Below are 24,626 nucleotides of genomic sequence, written 5' to 3' on the forward strand. Positions count from 1 at the left end.
ACCTGGTGGCCTGGGTTCGAATCCCGGTTGGGGCAAGTTACCTGGTTGAAGTTTTTTCCGGGGTTTTCCCTCATTATCACCATCGAGACGTAGATGGGAGGATAATATTAAAATTAATTTGAGGGAGATGGGATATGATGCTAGGGACTGGATTAATCTTGCTCCAGATAGAGACCAAAGACGGGCTTATGTGAGGGCAACAATGAACCTCCGGGTTCTTTAGAAGCCATTTGTAAGTAATAATACTTGCAACATATATTTGTATGCTAGATTTGCTTCATTATCAGTTCAATATCCAACATAGTGCATGAATGAAGCCTATAAAGATGTGCTATAGCTAAGTGTCTGTCAATAACTATCAGATGTAGAATATGAGGGACAGGACAATATTTATGAAGATCATGAGTTCAGCAGACAATCATAATTCCAGAATTGTACCACCTACAAGTTTGTCTAATAGTTCTTCTTCAGACGAAGATGTGGAAGATGATGACAAGAAAAGTGAATTTCGCAGATCCATATTTACTATGTTGCATGTGAGTTTTCGTATGTTTTGATACCGTATTATTGTTATTATTATTATTATTATTATTATTATTATTATTATATTATTTTTATATTACTATATTTACTTTTATTTTTATGGTACAAGAAAGAAGTTACATTTTTTCTAAGGTTCCTCTTCTATTCAAGAAAGCATAAATACGGTAACCTAAATGGCAAGGGAAAATGGTTCTGAAAACCATAAATTTATAAGAAATAAATAAACAAATAATTCCTATGATTATAATGTATATTTCAAAATAATTGATATGATATTGTGGAGATTTCAGATGGAGAAGAACGCAAACATGTTGATTCTAAATCGAGGTCCACGGGTGTTTATATGTACTAGCAATTCTCGATGAAATGCAATGCACAAATAAAACGGATATCAAATTAAGCAAAGTTCAGTTGAGAAGAGGCCAGTGAGATTTAGTGCTCAGCAAGTGCACATCCAAACTTTATTAAGTCTTCTCTGAATTTAAAAAATAGTAAGGTAAGAAAAAGCACTGATTCAATATGAAAAACTTATCAGATTACCAGGAAACAATTAGCATTCAAACCGTCCTCTCCATAGATTAAAAACTCAAAAAAGTTTCATATCCATGGTTCAAGAATTAAAACAGAAAATCAACGTCCCGAATTTAAAAGAAAACTTACAAATTAAACCAAACACTTTAACACTATTAAATATAGAGTATAATCTATATTTAACACAAGAAATACTGAAATCAGAAGTAAACACTGAAATAATGAAACAATTGTCTTTAGAGACAATTAATATTAGGCACCCTCCACAAAATTGGCTTCATTTATATGCCGATGGATCCTTGATCTCCAGGGAACAAGGTGCAGGTGCAGGTGTTACGTGCTATCTCTTCTCACTTTATAGATCTCTTGGATATGGAACAACAAGTTTTGGTGGAGAAATCACTGCAATAAGTGAAAGTCTGAGGAATCTTCTATGCCACATCAATAAATTAAAAAATGCAGTTATATTGTCAGACTCCAAAGCAGCTATTCTATCAACAGTCTCTAGACACACACCTTCATCTCAAATAGCAGAAATAAATAAAATGCTCTCTCAACTAATAACGCTCAATAAAAGAATTGTATTCCAATCGATACCATCCCATTGTGGAATCTTGGGAAACGAGAATGTGGATGCTTTAGCAAAGAAGGGAAGCACTGCTACTTACAGACCTGTTACTAAATCTACGTATTACTCTGTGAAAAGATTGATTAAATCTACATACTTAGACTTCAACAAACAAAATTTGATAACATAATCCCAAGGGAAAAAATGGAACTCTGCATCACAATCCACAGTTGATTCCCGATTTACCACGCAAATCGTCTGTAGCTGCATTTAGATTGGCAACAGGCCATGATTGTTTGGCCAAACATCTGCATAGAATTGGAATATATCAGTCTCCTAACTGTCCATTGTGCAACTCAAATCAAGAAATGGATTCAGAACATCTCAAAATCTGTGCGTCAGTGGCTAACCATGACAATATCTTTGAAAAATATTGGAGTGCAAGAGGTCAAATGACTTTATTGTCAAATGCCTGGCATTAGAAAACAACAACAACATTTATTATTTGTCTATCATTTATTTTTAAAAAGTACGAAACAAATTTAATCAGAATGATCAGAATCTGGACTTGAATTTTGAACTTCCAGCACACATAGTCAATGACTCTCCTCTTTGGCAAAGAACTTAGTAAACAATACGAGAAAATATTGTATTGCCAAGCTAAGTACAAAATTAATTTAGGTACTGGAAGTGAACTGTGAAAAACAAAAGTGCACCTATACATTTTTATCTGCAAACACCTGCATAGAATTGGAATATATCAGTCCCCTAACTGCCCATTGTGCAACTCAAACCAAGAAATGGATTCGGAACACCTCAAAATCTGTTCTTCAGTGGTTGACCTTGATAATATCTTTGAAAAATATTGGTGTGCAAGAGGTTAAATGACTTTATTGTAAACCCCTGGCATTAGAAAACAACAACAACATTTTTATCTTACATTTTTATTTGAATAAGAACAATTCGACTAATCTAATTATTCACTCTAAATTGAACGAATAAAAAATACTTACATCTGAGTATATCACATTTAAAATCTGTGCACCAATGCCAACATTTAAGGCAGCCTTGCATACTTCTTCATTCACACCCACACGACAACAGCTTGGTGGAATCTTGTAAACTTGTATAAGTGATGTTACTGCCAGGTCGAAAGCACCTCTATCTCTCATGTTATACCTGCTGCCGGCCCAGTCCTTTGGTCCATTGGCTCCACAGCACTGCAACTAAAAAGAAGTAAATTTGCATCATCCTATCTTTGTAACTATTTTGTGAACTTCTGATGTCTGACTTTCAAGGAAAAACAAGTAAAATATTTACAAACCAATAAATGATTCGTCCAAATTGCAGTTCCTTCTTTAACTATTTCATATGTTCCATACATACCATTAGCTTATAGGTAATACAGTAAAACCTCGATAAGACGCGTCCGCTTATTACACTATCCCGTGTAATACGCTTTTTTTGTCCGGTCCCTACACATTTCATATACAACGCCTTTATAAAATACCCCGTTTGTTGCGCTCAAGTCCCGCATTATACGCTATTTTGTGGAATATTTTCGATGTAATTTTCAGCAATGTACTGTAACAGCAATATAATATTTTAGCCATTGAACTTACTGGTGCCATTAACCTGAAAAGTATTGGTATTATACCTGGTAAGGTTTATCTTGTCTCAGTAGCAATAAAACCAAGTCCCTTCAAATGAGGGTGGAGATTATAGGAGGACTGTAAATTTTCAGGATTCCTTTCAAAACCTTGTTATTGTACAGGCTACTGGAACTCAGTTTCTTGAAAGACAAGCTCAGTGACGGAACTACACAGTACGAAGAGAGATACTTTGTTATTTTATTTTGTGCTACCGAATGTATCAACTAGTCCCTTCCGCCACTGGATGGATGGACGGCATCGCTCCACTCCCCCATCGCCATAACAATACAGACGAAGTAAGACATATCTCCTTTCTCTTCACAGTGAGACAAGATACGTCACACAGACTTTAGACCCTTTACCTGCGCATTTAAATCTTCATATTATAAATACCCCACCCTCTTGCTAACCGTCTCTCTCTCAAGCAACATTCCTCACTCGGCTGTAATATAATTCTGGAAATTTTTGCTGGTCAATTTGTTGTCCTTAGTGTATTGAAGTGTCTGTGAGTGTGATTACAATGAGTGTTAAACGAAAAGCATTTTCTGTGTCAGAAAAATTGGAAATCTTACGAAAATACGATGAAAACAGTACTCTTAATCAGAAACAACTGTCTGATTCATTAGGAATGCCATCATCGACATTAAGAACGATAATAAAAAATCGCGACTCAATCACTGCAGCTGCGACGTCAGAAGGATGTAAGCACAAGAGAGGGAAGTGTGGCAAACATGAGGACTTGGAGAACACACACACGGCAAACAACTATAAATGACTCTTTTCGAAAGAACTAATACAGTATCGTAAATGTCTTTAATGTACAGTACAGTAATTACATAATGGAGTAATATTGTATTACCTTTCATGAATCATGTATTTCGAAAAAGAAAAATGTTAAATGCTGTACATATATGTCAAAATTAGTATACCCTCCTAATACGCAGTCCCTTGAACAGCGTCTTATCAGGGTTCTACTGTAGTAAAACAGCAAACTGTTTATTATCTGTGCACCATTGAAGTTTATTTTACTTTATTTTTGTCGCGAAATTTTTAATACATGTGAACCCAGCTTGGAATTGGAGTGTGCGATTTTCAAAGTGATCTTGGTATAAAAATAGTCTGTTGACAACTAGCCACCTCTTTCCACTTTATTTTCCGATGCAAATCTGATTGTAACATGTTTATAAGGCTCATTGATGCGCCTCCAAAACCTGCTATATGTTTTTAAAAGGAGTTTGCAGAAGAAAGAAAAAAGCAGTGTCACTTTTAATTCCCTGATTTTCAAAGCTACTTTCAGTATCATTTTATCATTTTTCTTATAATGATTGAAATTATACCCAAAGTTGCTTTGAAAATCAAGGGAATTAGCAGTGACAATGCTTTTTTCTTTCTCCTACAAAATCTTTTTAAAACACACAACGGATTTTGGAGGCACAGCGGCTTGGTTGAACACTTGTGTAATTAATCACAACACTCCATGTTACTCTCATCATACTGTCCGATATATTGTACAATAATGAGTGCAACAATACCAGTGTAATTGAATCGCACTTTTTAGAAAGGAACTAAGTCAAAATGTTCTATTTTTCAGGAGAGCAAAAGAACTTACTTTCATGAACCAGTGTACCAGTGCTGTAATATAAACATCAACTCGATGTTAGAGATACAGGGAAAGGTTTGTTTAAGTTCCTTCCTTTGTTTATCTTTGCGTCTTGGAAGTATTAATCATTTCATCAGAAGAAATAAATATGACAAATTTTGACTTAGTTCCTTTCCAAAAAGTGCGATTCAATTAAGATCTCATCTTCCACATAATCTAGAACAGTATCAATACTGGATTCGTGTTACACGTCTTAAGGCGTGTCTCCACTATTAAACATTTAACAACAACATGTTAAATGTTAAATTGTTTACCGTTAACATCCCAACATGTTGATTGAACATGTTAATGCTAATTTCATTTAACACTTTGTCCACACTGTTAAACATGTTAAATTTGACTTTCTTTGCGTAGTCCACCATAAACAGTCTATGAGATTTTAATATAGATAGTGTTTTATTTTCAAACCTTGGAGAATGGACTCAGATGATGATATGACTTTTGTAATTGCCTCTATTGCTTGTTACAAGGCTTTGAAAAGGAAGAAAATGAGAATGTGGATGCGGCAATATCTTAGTAAAAGACACTATGCAGGATACATTCTAAACGAGTTTAAAGTTGAATACAATATCGATTTGGATTCAAAAACTTGCTGAGAATGTCAGAACACGATTTTAATATAGTGCTGCAAAAATATTTCCTGTTACATCAAAGAAATACACAATTTAAGAGCAGCCATTTCATCTCAATTAAAAAAATTACAGCGCGATTAATTATCATAGGACCTATGACGTGATAGATGTTAAAGGAGTGGTTAATATCGTATAATTATTCTTTCCGAAGTTTTACGAACATCACCAAATACGACCATTACTGACATCAACATAGCATTAACGTTTAGCGTACGACGAGAGTGCGAAAACTCTCTATTGTATTCTCGAGAACAATTAAATAATAATTCCAGTTCTCTAAAACAGTCGGCCTTCTCAGTTTTGCCAGTGTATTCTTTTGCAGATACATCCCACAAACAAGGCCTTTCCATCAGTGCATTAATTTTATTCTAATGTATTTTCTTTCGTCCATTCCATTACTTCGAACAACTTACAGCCAACACCAAGGACCAATGATAGTATAAAAATGATCAAGATACGCGCTACAAAATCGGAACTTATAGTTGTTGCTATGGAAACTGTACAAACTTTGCTGAACTGTACTGACGCTGCACGAGCAAATGAATTGACTTGACATGTTTTCCATTTCTGCTGGAAAACACGCCAACATGTTAAAAGTGTTAAATTCAACATACTTAGTTAACATGTTAAGTCAATTGAGACTTGAAATGTCCATATACATGTTAAATTCAACATGTTATATTTAACATGTTGTTGTTAAATGTTTAATAGTGGAGACGCGCCTTTAGCCATTCCAAATAATTTTGTAAAACCACTGACAGTATCTAGCAGGAAAATAAAACAATACAAACCCCTTGCTGTATAGAATCAAATGCTTTCGTGCTTGAGTCCACAACACCATAATGCTGCTGTACTGTCGACTTAACATTATCTCGTACATAATGCTCTATACGGGCTCTATTATTGTACACCCATACCACAGCAACAATCTCAGCCACAATAACCACCATCAAGAAACAACAAAACTGGAAAGCAGAATAAATACAGCACAGTAAGTACAGGAGGTCATACAGAGAAGGGTTTACTTTCACCAAACACTATATTTCACTTATGCTACATCTTATACAATGCTAAAAATGTCAGTTCTCATGATCTCCAGGAGTTCAAACCTTTTCTCGCCTGGCAGCTAAAATACTCAAATTCGATGTTAAGTAGCATATGATAGTGAATGATTTAGCTAATCTAGGAAAACATATTCATTTTGAAGTATCATCAAATGGACAAATTTGGAACAGTGTTTTAACTTGGAACATTATCATACGGTATTTTCGTTTTATTACTATTTAATACGAGAAAAATTCGTACCAGCACCGGGAATCGAACCCAGGACCTCTCAGCTCTGCGTGCTGAGCGCTCTTTCCAACTGAGCTATGCCGGGACATGACACACAGTGCCGGCCGAACCCCTCTCGTAATGCTTTTTACGGCCTTACTGTGCCGTTTATATTTCGGCACGTCTTTCTTTTCCTTTCTATTTCTTTTACATTTTTCTGTCTTTATACTTTTCTCTGTTAGTTTTAATTATTCTAACTCTTCACAGATGGCTTGTAGGTTTTTCCTTTCTGATCTAGTTTTTCTTACTTCTCGTAGATGGCTTTCCTCTCATCTTTCTGTTTTTTCCGTATGCTCTGGTTCTGTTCCTATAACCTGTGATGAGTTGAGACCGGGGGAGCAGTTATTATTTTATAATAGCGCTTGCTGATTGGTTAAGACGGTGGCGTGAGTTTATATTTGTACTGTAAAGCGAGTTGTTCGCAGCAGTAGCGTCAGTCTGGTTGATGGACTCTTGCAGGTCGGATGTGCGCCGGCAGTTGAGGATGTGTGTGTGTGATAGGGTACGAGCTCCTACGTAGGCCGGGGATAGAACCGAGTTCGGTAAGTCTACTAGAAGCTGCATAGTCCACGGTGTTGTGGGAACCTGCGAGTGTATTGCAGAAGATATTCGTGTGGAATTTAGCGGCGAGTTTTGGGATGTACTTATTAGCTTGAACTGCATTCATTTTCCTGACTGACTTGCGTTCAGTCAACTCTGGTCAAATACTGTTCGGTATTTTTATTTCAGAGGATCGTTTTTCTAGTTGTGATATAACTAAAAGCCTACCACAATATACATCAGTTCAGTGAGTTGGTTTTAGGTTATGTTTTATTTAGTTATTGCAGTAGAACGAATTTAAAGAGTATGGAATTCACGATGAAGGCACCCATTGTTGTGTGACGTTTGAGGGGTGGCCAATTTGTATGTAACGGCTATGTGTGTGCTGAGTGATGGTTATGTCAAGGTTGTGTGACAAGATGGATGCCAGCGTGGGGAAGTACCTACCTATGTAAGGTAATTAGCTGGATTTGGTTTACGTTACTCTGTGAAGAAGATATTTACTGTGCTACGAATTTATTTTGCTTATTCAAATAAATAGTTGTGTTTTACATAGTGAGTGTGTGTTGTCACTTGACTACCTCGACATGCAGATTACCATCCTGATCATAACGATTCATGGCAGGGTTATTTTATTATTTAATTGTCTTGTATTCCAACCAGCAAGATTAGATGATTAGATAGAAAGGCCGAGAGCGCCTCATTACTACCTGCATTTGAGACGATATACGTCATGCATGCAGTAAATAGTAACAATACACATTGGCTACTTCAGAGTAGCCGTGTAGTATTCAATGAGGTGGGTGAGACCTCATACATAATGAATATGTGATGTATTAACTGTTAGCAGTTTTCACAAACTGATGTTGAATATGGCCACAAAGTCATTTAAATATGCGCTCCTGCATACATGACGTGTATCGTCTCAAATGCAGGTAGTAAGGCCGTAAAAAGCATTACGAGAGGGGTTCGGCTGGCGCCATGTATCATGTTCCGGCATAGCTCAGTTGGAAAGAGCGCTCAGCGCGCAGAGCTGAGAGGTCCTGGGTTCGATTCCCAGTGCCGGTACGAATTTTTCTCGTATTAAATAGTAATAATACACACTGGCTACTTCAGAGTAGTCGTGTAATATTCAATGAGGTGGGCGAGACCTCATACATAATGAATATGTGACGTATTTTCGTTTTGTCACAGTGGCAACATAATCTTCACTTGTTACTTTGTTGTACAGCACATTAGTTCTATTACAGTTTGATGTTACTGTGACAAAACGAAAATACCCTATGATAATGTTCCAAGTTAAAACACTGTTCCAAGTTTGCCCATTTGACGGTATTATGAATTAACAGATTTTTATGATACTTCATGATTTCTTATTCACACAGAAATTTTGTTTCGGTTAGGTTAGTTTAAAAAGATGTCTTCTTTTCTGTTACTATCTCATTATACTAATATCGAAAAAGTATTGTGATGTTTACACAGAAATACATATGTTTAGTACCGCTAATTAGAGAAGTGCATGGGCAGCCTGAGAGCTTGCAGCATAGGGCATTTTTGTCTAGGACCGTCCGATGTGATGATGATTACACGCATTCTTATGAGACTGCAGCATACTGCTTCGGACATTCGTCCTGATCAACAATTTGTCCCGTATAGAATCCATTTTTCTTATACAGTAGCATGCAAATTAATCCGAACATGACATATTGTTGGCCTCACAGCTGCTCATACTGCTTTAATTGACATCTGTAGTACGTGTAATTCCATTGTTGAAGGTCTGTCATTTTTTTTATAATATGTGACATTTTGCCTGTCGTTTTGTACTTATAAGCATTTCAGTTGTGTTGAAGACTTAATACTGCAATCCTGTGTACATTCTGTCGTCTTCACAAATGGATACAACTCCACGAAAACGGTCTAAAATTATAACATTAGCAGAGCATTCTTCTATGACACAGAGGCAAATTGCTGCAGAATGTCACATCGGTTTGGCTACTGTTAATTCGATCATAAAACGATACAGGGAGACTGGATCCATCACACCCCAGAAAAAAGGAAACTGTGGCCGGAGAAGGAAGACTTCACCTGCAGATGATCGTTTAATTGCCAGGAAAAGTAAATTAAATCCTAGACTAACTGCTGTCGACTTAACCCGCGAGTTAATGGCTACCACTGGGGCGAATATTCACGTCACAACAGTGCGGCGTAGGCTTTTGGAAGCTGGACGAAGGGCTCGTAAGCCTATTAAGAAGCAACTGATAACCCCTGTTATGTGCAAAAAACGCTTAATGTGGGCAAAAAACGCTTAATGTGGGCAAAATTACAGTGAATGACTGGAAGAATGTACTTTTTTCCGATGAGTCTCATTTTGAGGTCCATGCCCACCGTGTTTCTTATGTACGGAAAGGATCTGTAAAAGTAACAGCAGCTCATCTCCAACAAGCACCCAAATACCCCCCTAAAGTAATATTTTGGGGTTGTTTTACACATGAAGGGCCTGGAGCATTAATACCTATCAAGGGAATGATGAATTCTGATAAATATATTCACTTATTGGAAACCAGAATCGTACCCCGGCTGCAAAAATCATTTTCGGATAGCAGAGATGTGTTCCAACAAGACCTGGCACCATGCCATACGTCTCGAAAAACTACAGAATTCTTCAACAAGAAGAATGTTCAGGTACTCCCCTGGCCAGGCAACTCACCCGACATCAACCCCATTGAGAACTTGTGGTCAATTTGCAAAAGAAGAATGCAAAAAATGGATTGTTCTACAAAGGAGAAGATGATTTCTGCCCTCATTGGTGTATGGTTTCGCGATGAAGAAATGAAGAATATTTATGAGAAATTAGTGGAATCCATGCCAAATCGTCTCAGAGCTGTTATTAGGAACAAGGGAGGCCACATAGATTACTGAGGTATGTCTTAGATCCTTTTTATCCTGTTTGAGTGGTTTTGCATAAGTAATTACGTTGTTCGGATTAATTTGCACGCTACTGTACTGTGCTTTAACTCGGCTCAATCCCAGATCCTGCCCATGTCTACTGCGAATATTAAAAAGTCGTTTTAAGCTTGCCATCTATTTACTCATTCGTAAAACAATTTTTCTTTGCTTATGATCCCAGGTGGTGACAGGATTTTTTCTCGTTTCCAAACTTTCAGAACGGCCCCGAGGTTCACTCAGCCTCCTATAAAATTGAGTACCGGGTCTTTCCTGGGGGGTAAAAGGCGGTCAGAGCATGGTGCCGACCACACCACCTCATTCTAGTGCCGAGGTCATGGAAAGCATGGGACTTTACCTCCATGCCCCCCAAGTGCCTTCATGGCATGTTACAGGGATACCTTTACCTTTTACCTTTTTATGATACTTACTGTCTCTTTGTCAGTAGTAAACAGAGGAGATTAAATGTGAAGCACAGGAACGCCATTTCATAATTTCAATTAAGAAACATGCCAAACGAATTATCTTTGCACCAAAAAGTGGATGCTCCCTGGACCAAAAATACATAAATTCAATCTTCTAACACGATTTTTTTAATACATTCATTTTATAGTTTATTTCAGCGATTTTGAAAAAGGTAAGAAGTGGTGTTCCTGTAATTCACAATTACCCAGAGGAGTAGAGGAGTCCTGAAAGACAGTCAGACACTTACCAACACGAGCATACACGGGGACTCCCTGAATGCTCCACAGCAACCGATGATTCCCACCAAGAACATCACCACTCCCACAGCAAGAAAAACGTACACAGCCGCATAGTAAGTCTGTTCATCCTGGCCAACACTTGCATAGAAAGTTGGATCCAACAGCATCCATAGTGAAAGGACGACCACTGCCACTCCTGCCAACTGAAAAGTAACAGATCCTGTCATGTTAGACACATCACCACTCCACAATTTTACTTAAATTATTTTTAATATTCAATTACCAATGTACTGTTTTTCTTTTCATCGTTGAACTGAAAATGTTACAAATATATGACGAAAATGATTATGATCTAATATTGGAAAGGGATAGGGTACAGTTTCGGTCTATTTTTATGGTAGTATGTAGGCTTCTTTCTCAGGTCATAGAACGAAATCACTTTAGTTTACTTTTATTATACTGAAGTAGTGTACTGAAATCATTTATGAATAGATATAACAAAAGATTACTTTTTTCATTTTTCTATGATATGATGTTTATTCAACTAAGAATACTTACAGTCTACCTATAACTGATTGAATGTTTCTTTATTATTTATATATTATCATATAATCTTAATATACTTTAAGATAATGATGTGCATGAGATCAATACAATACAAACTAAAACTAGACTTTTCTCGTTGCAGACAAAGTTTGAACCCGGAAATCTATTTTTATAACAGTGTTACCTTTTTATTAAACTCCCTGTGAATGCTAGAACTGGTCCTAAAGTAAAATTTAAAAATGTAGAGGTGGAGAGGGGGAGAGAGAGAGAGATAGGGAGAGAGAAAGAGAGGGAGGAGAGGGGGTGAAGGAAGTGCAGGGGGAGAGGGAAAAGGAAGGGGAGGGAGGAGAGAGGGGATTGAGGGGTAGAAGGGAGGGGAGAGGAAGAGAGAGAGGGGAGCAAGAGGGAGGAATGGGGAGAGAAGGAGGGAGAGTGTGTGTGCGTATATATACGTACTTAGGCTACCCGTACTTGCGGGGAGGAAGTGGGGAGAAGGATAGAGGGAAAGAGGAAGGGGATAGGAAGGGAGGAAGGGGAGAGTAGGGGAGAGGGAGAGCGGAAAAGGAGTTGGAGATGGGGAAGGGGAAGAGGGAGAGGGAGGGATAGCGAGAAAGAGAGATGGAGGGGGATGGAGAGAGGGTGAGAAAGAGGGAAAGGGAGGCGAAAGGGGAGGGAGAGATGGGGTGGGAGAGTGTAGAGGGAGAGGGAAGGAGAGAGACAGGGAGATAGAGGGAGAGATAGGGAAGTGGGGAGAGAGAGGGAGTGAGAGAGGAATGGGGAGAGAGAGGGAGCGATAGAGAGGGAGGGAGAGAGTGTGCGCGTGCGTATATATAGGTACTTAGGGTAACCGTACTTACCTGGAAGAGGGGGAAGTGGAAAGGGGGAGGGAGATAGAGTGAGAGAGGGAGGGAGTGTTGAGAGTGGGGAGAGGGAGGAGAGAGGGGAGAGAGAGGAGTGGGGAAGGGAGAGAGGTTAGGAGAGAAGGATGGGGAAAGGGAAAGGAAGAGAGTGGGATGGGGAGAGAGGGAGGGAGAGTGGGATGAGGAGAGAGGGACAGAGAGGAGTAGGGAGGCGAGAGAGGGAGGGGAGGAAGAGAGAGGGATGGTTAGATGGGGAGGGAGAGAGGAAGGATGATGCGGAGAGAGGGAGGGTGCGAGAGAGAGATTAATGGGTAGAGGAGGAGAGAGCTAGGAAGAGGGAGGGAGGGACAGGCGAGAGGGAGGGAGGAGGAAAGGGAAATGGGAGGGAGAGAGAGAGAGGAAGAGGGATTGAGAGAGAGTGTGTGTGCGTGTGTATATATAGGTACTTAGGCTAATCGTACTTGCAGCCATTTTCAACTTAAAAGGTCCATCACCAAACAAAACAATAATTTTGAGATTATTCACGGCCACCTAGAACAATCAGCTGCTCGCTACATGCTACTGTTGTACGAAATACATCACAATATAGTCAATTGCTGCATGTGCTCTCATTTCTAGTGGAAAAAGGCATGCACAATTGAACGTGTTTCATACATTCTTGCATGCATTGCCTGAAAGCATTAAATTGAAAGAAAAGTTGAACCATGTAGATGCACCTTAACTTTTACAGCAAGAAAAGTGGTAGGAACCACAATTAATAATGAATGAGAAAGTCGGGTCTTAATGAAGTCAGTAAATCATCTTTTATAACGTTAAAGCCCGACAGTGGACTTTGTGCTCAATGACTTTAACCTCTTCCCTTACTATATATTTTACCAGTTTTGTGAAAAAAAAAAGTGTCATATTTTGTTATTTTCGTAAAGAGGTCATTTAATATTGCAGAATCACTGTACATCACTAATTTTCTTACATACTTAAAAAAATCACTATGAAATAGACAATGGGACTCAAACGAGTTAACTCGGGTTAATAAATTTTGACACGTGTTAGCAACCCGAGTTAACTAGGGATAAGGGAAGTGGTTAACCTTTCCACACTTCTCGCCTGTGGCTTTTCTTTCCCACTTTCTCCTAGGTCTATCTCCTCTAGCCTTGTTTTAGTTTACCCCTACTGTATTATATTTATTATCCTTGCAAGGAATGTAGCCTGCCCACTTTAAAATCTTGGTAATTATTTACATTAACTGCCTCACCTATTCCTGGCCGAAAAAGTCGGAAAAAACCGTTGAATTTTCGCCCAAATTTTAAAACACTTATAAATTTTTTGTCCGCAAATGCGCATTTTCACTCTCAACCCAATTTAAAATATACAATATTCTGACACAAATTATTTGTTGAAATAATTATAATTTCTCTATACAAACTTCAAATATGTCACTCTCTACCCGTACGTAAAATAATCTAAAAAACATAAAATAAACGAATCTATGCTAACCTAGCTCACCTACAGTAACCTTACTTGACCTAAATCTAACCTAGCAGCCCCCTCAAACGCCCTTCTAATTTTACCTACCTTGTAACGTGCAAAATAACGCCCAATTAACTAACTACACACTCAGGTCAGTTAAAATACTCAGCTGATAAAATCGAATTTTAAATAAATTATCTTTCCTTATACATATGTCCAAATGTTCAAATATATACCATACCATATTAACACAAATGCGGAGACATAACAAATCTGTTGCATATAACCTATTTTTCATACATTTTTACTCAATATAAACAGAGGTAGTTAATCTACATAATAATAATAATAATAATAATAATAATAATAATAATAATAATAATAATAATAATAATAACAATAATAATAATAAATTCAACATGCCTATGCACAGTGCCTCACACAGTTCATTTTTCAACACTGAATGTAATATAATAATAACAATAATAATAATAATAATAATAATAATAATAATAATAATAATAATAATAATAATAATAATAACAATAACTAGACGAATGATTAATCCATTAAAATATAAGTTACCTTCTTAAATGTTATTATTGACTTAGGTAATAAGATGTTGTTTCTAAAGAAGTGTATAAAGAGAAGTGCTGTTTCAAATCTGACATTTTAGAGAGTAGTTTATGACATATTTCGTTTACATAAATCAGTTCAGGTAAATTGGAGGGGGGGGGAAATTGGATGCTACAAACCTACTGAAAGCACATTCAAAACTAAATAGGCTACCTATATCCAAGTGCAAACATTTCTACTCTAAGCAAAATGAGTTTAAGAGTGCTAATTATTTCCAAGCTAACTACAAAACAGACTACAGTGCTAATTACTATACTTCGTTTCATAATGTCTGACAGGAGAAGTAAACATTGCCGGCAGAGAAGGAGAGAAATATAATTGCTATTCAACCAATGGCAGAGGTTTCATTCCACACTTGACTTTAAGTTGGGCAGTCTGTAGCCAACTCCCACCCAACTTAAAGTCAAGTGTGGAATGAAACCTCTGCCATTGGTTGAATAGCAATTATATTTCTCTCCTTCTCTGCCGGCAATGTTTACTTCTCCTGTCAGACATTATGGAACGAAGTATAGACTGGAAGGACTGCAGCACATCCAAGAAAATGATCTAATATGAAAATATCTAATACATTAAATAAAAATAATTTCTACATTTGGACCTTCATTACAAACATACAAATTTGAAACTAAACTGAAAATACGATATTATGATGCTGAGAAAAGAAGAGTGCACTGATTTAAAATACCTTTATACAGCCGAAGCAGAAAAATATCATCATTGCCGATATTTTAGTAATGACGATCTTTCTTCAGTAATGCAGAGTCTTGTGCGTATCGGATAGTTCACACTTCATTTCATCTTTAACAATTACGAAAATACCTACATCAATGTAATCTAAGGCAATGTTCGTCTGTCAGACATAAAAGCATAACATAATGTAATTCAGGAACAATGGAATTAAAGTATAATGATATGCACATTTGGCTTAAAAATAGACAAAGATGAGCCCTTTTAACATAATGGACAGAATTTTTACGATATTCGAGACTACTTGTAATGTTAAGTATATTTTCATATTTTATTTCGAAATGAAATTAAGAACATTTTAGACCTACTATTATGTCGCAGCAATAAATAGCTAACGAAATGGCCCACACTATAAAACTTGGAGCCCAAAACTTAACTGTGTATATAAAAGTCTTACTTTGGTAGCCTATATATGTTTTTTCTGTTCAGGTAAAATCAGAGTTTGAGAGAAATGTGGCAAACATAGTTTGAAGATTATGCACTTCAAAAAATAGGCCTACGAATAATTCGCATGTTCACTGTTTATGATTTTAATACAACGAATAGTTAACTTATCTCAGTGGTGTCATTCAGCAGGTTCACCTGAACTATTTGCTAAATTTTTCGCAGTTTGCAGAATCATTTATTAAATTTGTTAAGTTAAAAAAATAGTTTTTTACAGAAAGGAAGAACATTACTTTAACACGAAATTCTCTCGTTTTTTTAAATATTTTATTATTATATTATATTGTTGATTCCCGTCCAAGTGTGCATTGCAATATGCCACAAAGTCAGCCAGTTCTGTGAACCACTTTGAGTCATTCACTGACAAAATATATTGATCTTATCATACCTCCAGCAAGAACCAAATGGAATTAAACAATATTGGTCAAAGTTTAGAAATAAAAATCCTGAAAATTGGACGTGTGTTTAGACCTCGATGGGTTTCATGTAGCATCAAAGATACAAAGCAGTGTGGAAGAAAGCTTATCCAGCTGTATTATGCTTTTTTATAAATAATAATAATAATAATAATAATAATAATAATAATAATTTATTTATTTAGAATATTAACGTGCAAAACAACAGCAGAAGGCCAATTACAGTTTAGCACAATATACAAAACAAAACAAAACAGAAGAAATGATGATGAGAATGAATGATAGAAATGGCAGTGAGATGGAATACAATAATAATAATAATAATAATAATAATAATAATAATAATAATAATAATAATAATAGAGGATTAGAGAAAAATTTGGGGAATATAAACTTCACTGAAAACCTTGCTCTTGTGACAGACATACTAGAACAACTCCTTTAGCCTCGTTAGTATTACAGAGTTAGTGAAAGTCGATTGATACAATGAAGTGTATAAGAGCACTGCAGTTATTGAAGTATGTAAAGCTTGTACATACAGTTACAAAATCACAAGATTATAAAAAAATAATTTGTTCTTAATAATAATCACATGAAAGGGAATGTAGCTGATTCAAAGTGTAATTGATAAAATGAACAGCAGAGTGTTAAATAGTGAAGATTAATCATATATTATACAAATCTGCTCTTGTTGTTCAATTTACTGGAACTCACTATGTTGTTGTTGTTGTTTTCTAATGCCAGGCGTTTGACAATAAAGTCATTTGACCTCTTGCACTCCAATATTTTTCAAAGATATTGTCATGGTCAGCCACTGAAGCACAGATTTTGAGGTGTTCCGAATCCATTTCTTGGTTAAATGGCAAGTTGTAGCCGATTTAAGTGAACACCATATTTTAACGTTTTGGTGGCTACTTCATTCACACACAACCCCCAGAATGTCTGGAGGACCACACCTGCTGTTGGTCGACGGGTCCATTGGACCTAGCTGGGAGATCTTGTTGATCACCAGCTTTCCTTCCTTAAGCCACTGAAGGACGATTTTAGTGCCATAGCAGGTCAGCACTAGGAACAGAAAATAGAAAGAGGAGGAAGGAAAGTGAAATGAACCCCTAGGCCTCAAATGCTCTAATGCTGTCTGAGTCGAAAGTAAGAGTTCAGTCAGAGGACTGGATAGGAAAGGGTAAAGAGGGAATTAGGTATTGGATAGAGGAAAATTATACCAAATTCAGTCATTAACTCATTAAGCTGACCAGTGCTAATTGATGAGTAGCCCCTCCCTTTAGTTCAGCTTGTAAAAATTATGCTTACTAACAGCTGCACCACAGGAAGGCAGGGATGGGACATTGGGTATTTGTGCAGGTTGGTTCCTTAAAGCCTTGAATGGGAAGGATTAATGGCTCTCCCCCCTGTATCCGACAGATACCCTTTTGGAACTCACTATGTAATCAGTAGAAATAAAATTCTCTCTCCTTGGAGGACTAATATGTGAGCTGTGTAAGTTGCTATGTAGCCTACACCATATCTGTGAATGATTTTAGAGATTTGATCGACAAGCAACACATTGGTTCCTGCAAGAGATACTCAAATTTCAAGTGGCAAGCAGGATTGCCAGACATTCTAGATTTCCCAGAATTGTTCTGGATTTTAATGGTGTGTCCTGTGTCCTGGATTGAATTGTATTTGTCCCGGAATATAAAAAAATTTGGAAAAATAATTTTTTTTTGCTCATTTCTCTAAAATTATTTTTAAAATACCATATTCATTTTTTCAAGATCCTATCCAATCTAGATCCAACGAAGTTGATTTATTATGTTGTTGTTGCTTTCTAATGCCAGATGTTTGACAATAAAGTCATTTGACCTCTTGCACTCCAATATTTTTCAAAGATATTATCATGGTCAGCCACTGAAGCACAGATTTTGAGGTGTTCTGAATCCATTTCTTGGTTTGAGTTGCACAATGGGCAGTTAGGGGACTGATATATTCCAATTCTATGCAGGTGTTTGGCCTGTTGCCAATCTAAATGCAGCTACAGACGATTTTCGTTGATTTATTATTGATAGGACTTAAACACTGTATCATGCATTTTTTCTGTATAGCTCAGGCTGTAATATGACTATTTTTCCAGACATTATCAATAATTCAAAGTAAAATTCATAATATAGCAAAACTGTAACAAAATGAAAGTTTAGGTCCTATATAATTAGTTGAAATACATAAAACGAATAAAATCAGTTGTATCGGTATTGTCAATTGAATTAATTAAAATGTATAGTTACGTTAAGGTATGCAGTATCATCATCTGTCCTGGATTCCTACTGAGAGAATCTGGCAACCCTGGTTGGAAGAAACATAAAGAAAGGGAGACCAAGGCATAGATGGGAGGATAATATTAATATAGATTTGAGGGAGGTGGGATATGATGGTGGGACTGGATTAATCTTACTCAGGATAGGGACCGATGGTGGGCTAATGTGAGGGCAGCAATAAACCTCCGGGTTTCTTAAAAGCCATTTGTAAGATAAGGTAAGGTAAGATGTCTGTGAGTTGTACAGAAGCAGACCAGAGGATTCACTTTAAAGAATAACATTGCAACAGAAAATAAATTTTCTGGTTATTGAAAACCTTTCGCATCTGTGACAGTGAAGCGTATTGGGAAGCCTTGTATGCAACACATTTTATGAAGTCTTTGCTACGTCTTTGACACCGTGTCAAGAAGGTGAGTACAGAATATTCACAACACCAATATTCCGTAATAGTACGTTACATTGCAATTTTCGTTTATCTGTAGCAACTTATTATTACCTTTATTTATTTACTGCGGGTTGTTAAAAATTTAGAATGACACCACTGGCTAAACTTTGAAAGTAGTTCTAATGTTATATTAATTGAATCTTCGATCTTGCTACACACAACTGACGTCTGATTTGCATTGCGTTATTTCGTGATGAAATGAAACTGAGAGATCTTATGACTTTACAAAAATAAATATACATACATCTGGGGAAAATAAAGAAACGAGTTTTCATAAGGTCGCGGATCAATGACGGGTAAGTTTTGGTTTGCTGAGGCTTTTGGTACATCATGCATATACCGCTCTTTGGTAGATAGGTACATAACTAGATTTTGCCTTGGACTGAAGAAAGAGTGTACCGAGTGATGAGTGAGTTTATAGCTTTGATGAATTTTTATTACTGTACTGCCAGTATAGGAAATTAAAAACAAACACTGAAAATACCTTAGTTTTGTAGTGTGGAGTAGTAGAACGATGTGTTCACTGGGAGAGCTGTGGTCCCACCCAACCCGCCCTGAATAGGTTCCTTACTTATAGGAAAATCGTCGTACTTGAAGGAAGAAGGCGGCCATATTCCGTCGTTTTGACGTTATTTGAGGTGGAGTGGGAGAATGATTGCAGTGTCGCCAACTGTGGTAACCATTCATATTATTTTACACACCTAATCTAACCTAACCTAACGTGCTACACACCTATTGTAACATTCCTAACGTTTAGCACACCTGTTGCAACATTCCTCACAGTTTCATTTCGTTGGCATTCCTGCTACGCCTCTGCTGGAACTCAAGAGTCATCTAGTGGAAGTGAAGTGAAACTGCTATTCTGTTAATAACGTTTCCGAAGTTGTTTCTGTGTTAACTGCAAGAATTATTGTGTCATTGTACCTAGTGATAATTGCATTTATATTGTACAATAAAAATTGAAATGTGTCTTGGCTGAGATAAAAGTGTTCTAAATTGATTTCCAGCGCCACAATCCCAGTGATAAACGTGTGAATATTCGTTAGGAGTCCGTTGGAAGTGGCAGTAGAGTAATAAAAATTGGCCCATTTTTTTCTCTCCCATGTATTGTGTGTAGCGGATTGAAGAGTCACCTTATCTGCTGGCCGTACCAAACAATAAAACTGAATCCATATTTCATACAGTTTATTTTACTCCTTTGAAAGTACTAGTCTGGATCACAGACAGACATTAAAGATTTCAAATACCGCAAGAGTCGTAACTACACAATGGATTTAATAATTTTATGTACAATTAAAAAAGTTCCAGCCTATTAGAGTTAATTTTACTTTATAGTTACTGGAAAAATGTAATTATTATTGTAGGACATCTCATTACCATTCAGAGAAGACTGCCCTGAACAGATTTTACACTCTAATTCCAAGGCTACCCTCTTTGCAACCTTTTTAATAAATGTGTCTGCAAGGAAATATTTACGTATGTTGACGGTACCTACTCGCCCACGTTTTCTGAAAGGGCTGAAAGAAAGCACAGTCTGTTCCTGCAAACATAACGGCATAAATATATGAAATAATATTAATTTTCACGCAGTTTGTCAATAATCACTACTTACACCTACATGTTTGTAATTCAAAATAACAGCGAATAAAAATATCAATAAACATTACGTCACGAGGGTCAAGTACACTAGGACAGGCCGTATGGTCTACACAAGCAAGATATCACAAAGGTATTTTTATCGAGCATACCACAAATGTCGGCTATTAATCTACGGAGTCTATGACAAAATCAGAGTCCTCTTTAGTTTGTTTTACATAATTTTATATACTCTTTGCTTTACCCTTAGAAGTAGGGATGTTCGATATACCAACCTTCGATAATCTGTGTATACGTAATATAACAAACGGGAATTAAGCGATTTATTATGAATCTATTAAAAGTTTAAATAGGAAATCAACAAGTCACATTATGCCTAATCATTTTTCAGAATTCAATTATGATATTCCCTGTTCTCCCCCTGTCTTTACAATAAAATTAATATAACTATTCACTCACGTGACATGGGTGCGCTCCTGGTACGAAGCGCATGAAGCGACAGACGCAGCAAACGGAAACTATATTCTTGCGGTCACCAAATGAGTGTACTCAGAAAGTGAAACTTCTCACTTCTGTTTCTAGATGTTTCTGTTTTCGAGAAATGATCAATTTTTATAGCTCTAAAGCCATTCTTATTGTAGTAGGAAATGCTACCTCATGGATAGTCGTAATAGGCTACCCCTACCGCAGGGTTACCATATGTACGACTATAGTCGTACGCACACGACTATTTTGACTAACTGTACGAGGTACGACCGCACTCTGTCGTACGCAATTTTGTACGACTATTTCACTGATGGGAAATAATAATTTGGAATTTGTAATGTTCGTTTATAATTAAAATAAAATTGATGGTTAATTCGTCCCTTTTAGACAAATTTTCTTCATGTAGTATGTCCTGGACTAATAAGAAAGAAACATGCTTTTAAGGGGAGGGGGGCGAAATGCTTTGAAATTCAGTCTGGTTATGCTTGCCATGTATGTATGTATGTATGTATGTATGTATGTATGTATGTATGTATGTATGTATGTATGTATGTATGTATGTATTGCAAATCATAATTTGTCATCTTGAGCCCTAGGTTTCACCCTAGATCATATATAAATAGTATATATGATCTAGGGTTTCACGTATACGGCGCGGTTATGTCAAAGTAATACACGTTTAATTTTATTAATTTCCTTGTTTATTCGACAGATGAAGTCTTTTATCAATGAAATAATACCCCAGTAGCATTAAGAAGTCTAAACGCGCCGACATTATAGAGGTGTCGGGTTTGAGTCGACTGTAGATGAATTAATTTGATATAACTTTCAACCGCCGCATTTATTGGTACTAAAATAGGCCTATCTGCCGCCGCGCAAATTTCTCCTGATTTTAAATGTAACAAAGTTGTTTCTAATCAAGCGTCATCGTGCACGCCTTATTGCGATGACAGTGTTCATGATGAAGAAATGGGTAGTGGTGATTTGTATCAATGTCGAATGTCACTGTGGATGTGAACAATAATTAGTAGTATTTTTAATTGGAACTAACATTTACTGGTATATACTGGATGTTCAGTTCAAAGTGTGTCATGGCTCGCTGTATGCCGTCATGTGGCTAGCCGATGAGCCTAGAGAATTCAATCTTCCTATACACTTCCGCAGAGGTGTATAACCTATGAGGCAGAGAAGTTGCCTAGCAAGTACTGCGTTCATTCTGAAGAGTACGTACCGATATGTACGGTAACGCCGGTAGTGGCAGGAATGTGAACTGTTTGGAAATACGTACTGTCGGGATATGGGGAGAGGGTTAAGACGATTACTCACGTATTTGTTGACATTAACTTCGACGGTCAACATAGACACGGAGCATTTGATTTGTGTTGTGGAATGTTACCGTACGCAACCGATGATAACAAATACCCTGCGTACGACTTGCCGGCGCAAAACACAGTTCGAAAGAGGTTATGGTAGCACACAGACCGTACAGACCGCCATCTGTTGCTACGACGTTCAAGTTATACCGTACACGTTCTCAAGTTCAGATTGAAGAACGCCTTAAATAATAGGCAACTTCTCTAACATATAAGCTGAAACTCGATTCAAATCGGTGACCCAACAACAGTGACGTCATGACAAACTTTGAAATGAACACCCAGTGTGTGTGTGTGTGTGTGTGTGTGTGTGTGTGTGTGTGTGTGTGTGTCTATATATATATATATATATATATATATATATATATATATATATATATGAGGGAGGGAGGTTTATTTCGCGATTCTTTATCAACTGCGTAGTGACATGAAGGTGATAATGCCAGTGAAATGATTCCAGCGTCGAAAGTTAACCAGCATTATTATTCTTAATGGGTTGAGGGAAAATCCGGAAATAATCTCGACCAGCTAACTCGTCTCAACCAGAATTTGAAGTCCGGCCCGTTTCACAGTCAGACATGCTAACCATTACTACACAGCGGTGGACTAGTAACATATTAGGAAGCTGAAAAATGTACGACAATTTTATACTGGAGTAAAATTTTCATAAGTTAGTGCGACGGTTTCGATTCCTTTATCTGGCAACCTTGCCCTACCGTATTATAGGGTTGCCAGGTGTTCCATATTGTACAGAATGTCGCAATGTCCCGTAATTGAGGCCTCAAATCTGTCCCGTATGGAATCCATTTTTCTTATACTGTGGTTTAACGTGCGACGGCGGTGGTGTTCACAGATTTTTCTCTAGAAGTATTTTCCCAAAGTTAAATTTTATTTTGCATTCTGAAAATCTGGCAAACATACCGTATTCCGATTTCTTAATGGAACGCCAGAAACGACTAATTACAAGCTGGAAATTTTCATTGTAGCCATCGCCACCCACGACGTCGTAAAATCAATAAGAGAAGAATCTACAGAGGTCAAGATCTATATCTATGCCGACGACATGGTACTGGGATCTCATGACAGGAGCGAACTCCAAAAAGCAACCTACGCGCTGGAAAAGTGGGCTGACCAAAATGAACTGGAGATAAACATGCAGAAAACAGAGCACATGATATTCAGGAAAGGGGGGAAGATATCCCAAGAAGACAAAATCTTCCTGAAACAAGAACCTCTACAAACTGTAAACCAGGTCAAATACCTCGGACTGACACTACAGACCACAACAAATTCATTCAGGGTACACACCAAGCAAAGAGCTACAGCAGCCACAAAAGCCATTCATGACATCAGAGAACTAACCAAGCTATCTCTCAAAACAGCGATGATCATCTTCGACACCAAGATAGTCCCCATACTTACATACGGACTAGATCTAACGTGGGACAAGCTGCGCACGAAAGACCTCCATACACTAGAGAATGTCAAGGCCCGCTTCTTGAAGGCTGCACTAGGAGTATCAAAACATACTCTCTCCAGGCTGGTGTACGTGCTCGCCCAAGAGACATTCTTGATAGAAGAACTCAGAACAAAACTCGATCTGCCCTCCACTTCCAACTGGAAGAAAGCACTAGACGAGAGGATAAGGAAGAGGGAAGACACCTGGGAGGATTTCTACACAACGGAGGCCATGATAAACCGGACCTGGACAGACACGAACCAGAAGCTCCGCCACTTCGTGACATCGCTGGCGGTTCATGGATACCACCACAGGATATGCAGAAATCAGTCTTTCCACGAACCGGATGACAACTGTGTGTGTGTCTTATGCAACAAGATATGTGATAGATACCATATCCTAGTCTGTGAGAATCGGCAGCTATCAGTCATTAACTTTGTTCAATCCAAGTGACTCTCAATTATGCACAATTTGTGCGCTTTATTATTATTATTATTATTATTATTATTATTATTATTATTATTATTATTATTAAAACTATTGTATGCTTTGTGTGGTACATCGTACCAATATATTAATAACATAGTTCCGAAAATTTAAAAAATGGACGGATAATAATGAAATATGCATAAAAAAATGTACAAGGAGCAATTAATAAGTTTCCGGACTGCCCTGAATGTACACAACACACAGGATATAGGAAACGAAAAGTTATCTAGAACTGGGGAAACGCC

The 24,626-nt window shown here is 37.2% G+C and overlaps 1 protein-coding gene and 1 non-coding gene across 6 annotated transcripts in view; one reads left to right on the plus strand and one right to left on the minus strand.

Annotated features, from left to right (window-relative positions):
• Window positions 1-20,749, minus strand: part of LOC138709434 (CD9 antigen-like) — a 32,474-nt gene extending 11,725 nt beyond the window's left edge. Inside the window, exons 1-5 of one of the 5 annotated variants that reach the window (XM_069840193.1) lie at window positions 20,591-20,722; window positions 15,300-15,412; window positions 11,114-11,308; window positions 6,378-6,551; window positions 2,656-2,868 (exon numbers count right to left, since the gene is read on the minus strand). In XM_069840193.1, coding sequence (XP_069696294.1) covers window positions 2,656-2,868; window positions 6,378-6,551; window positions 11,114-11,308; window positions 15,300-15,332 — 615 coding nt within the window. In that variant the 5' untranslated portion in view covers window positions 15,333-15,412; window positions 20,591-20,722. The other 4 variants (XM_069840194.1, XM_069840197.1, XM_069840196.1 and 1 more) reach the window with 4 other exon arrangements.
• Window positions 8,451-8,526, plus strand: TRNAC-GCA (transfer RNA cysteine (anticodon GCA)). Its single transcript has one exon. It is a non-coding gene; the product is annotated as a tRNA-Cys (tRNA).
• Window positions 20,750-24,626: the final 3,877 nt, after the last annotated feature.

Source organism: Periplaneta americana, chromosome 11, assembly GCF_040183065.1.
Source record: "Periplaneta americana isolate PAMFEO1 chromosome 11, P.americana_PAMFEO1_priV1, whole genome shotgun sequence".
In the NCBI taxonomy this organism is placed as follows: domain Eukaryota; kingdom Metazoa; phylum Arthropoda; class Insecta; order Blattodea; family Blattidae; genus Periplaneta; species Periplaneta americana.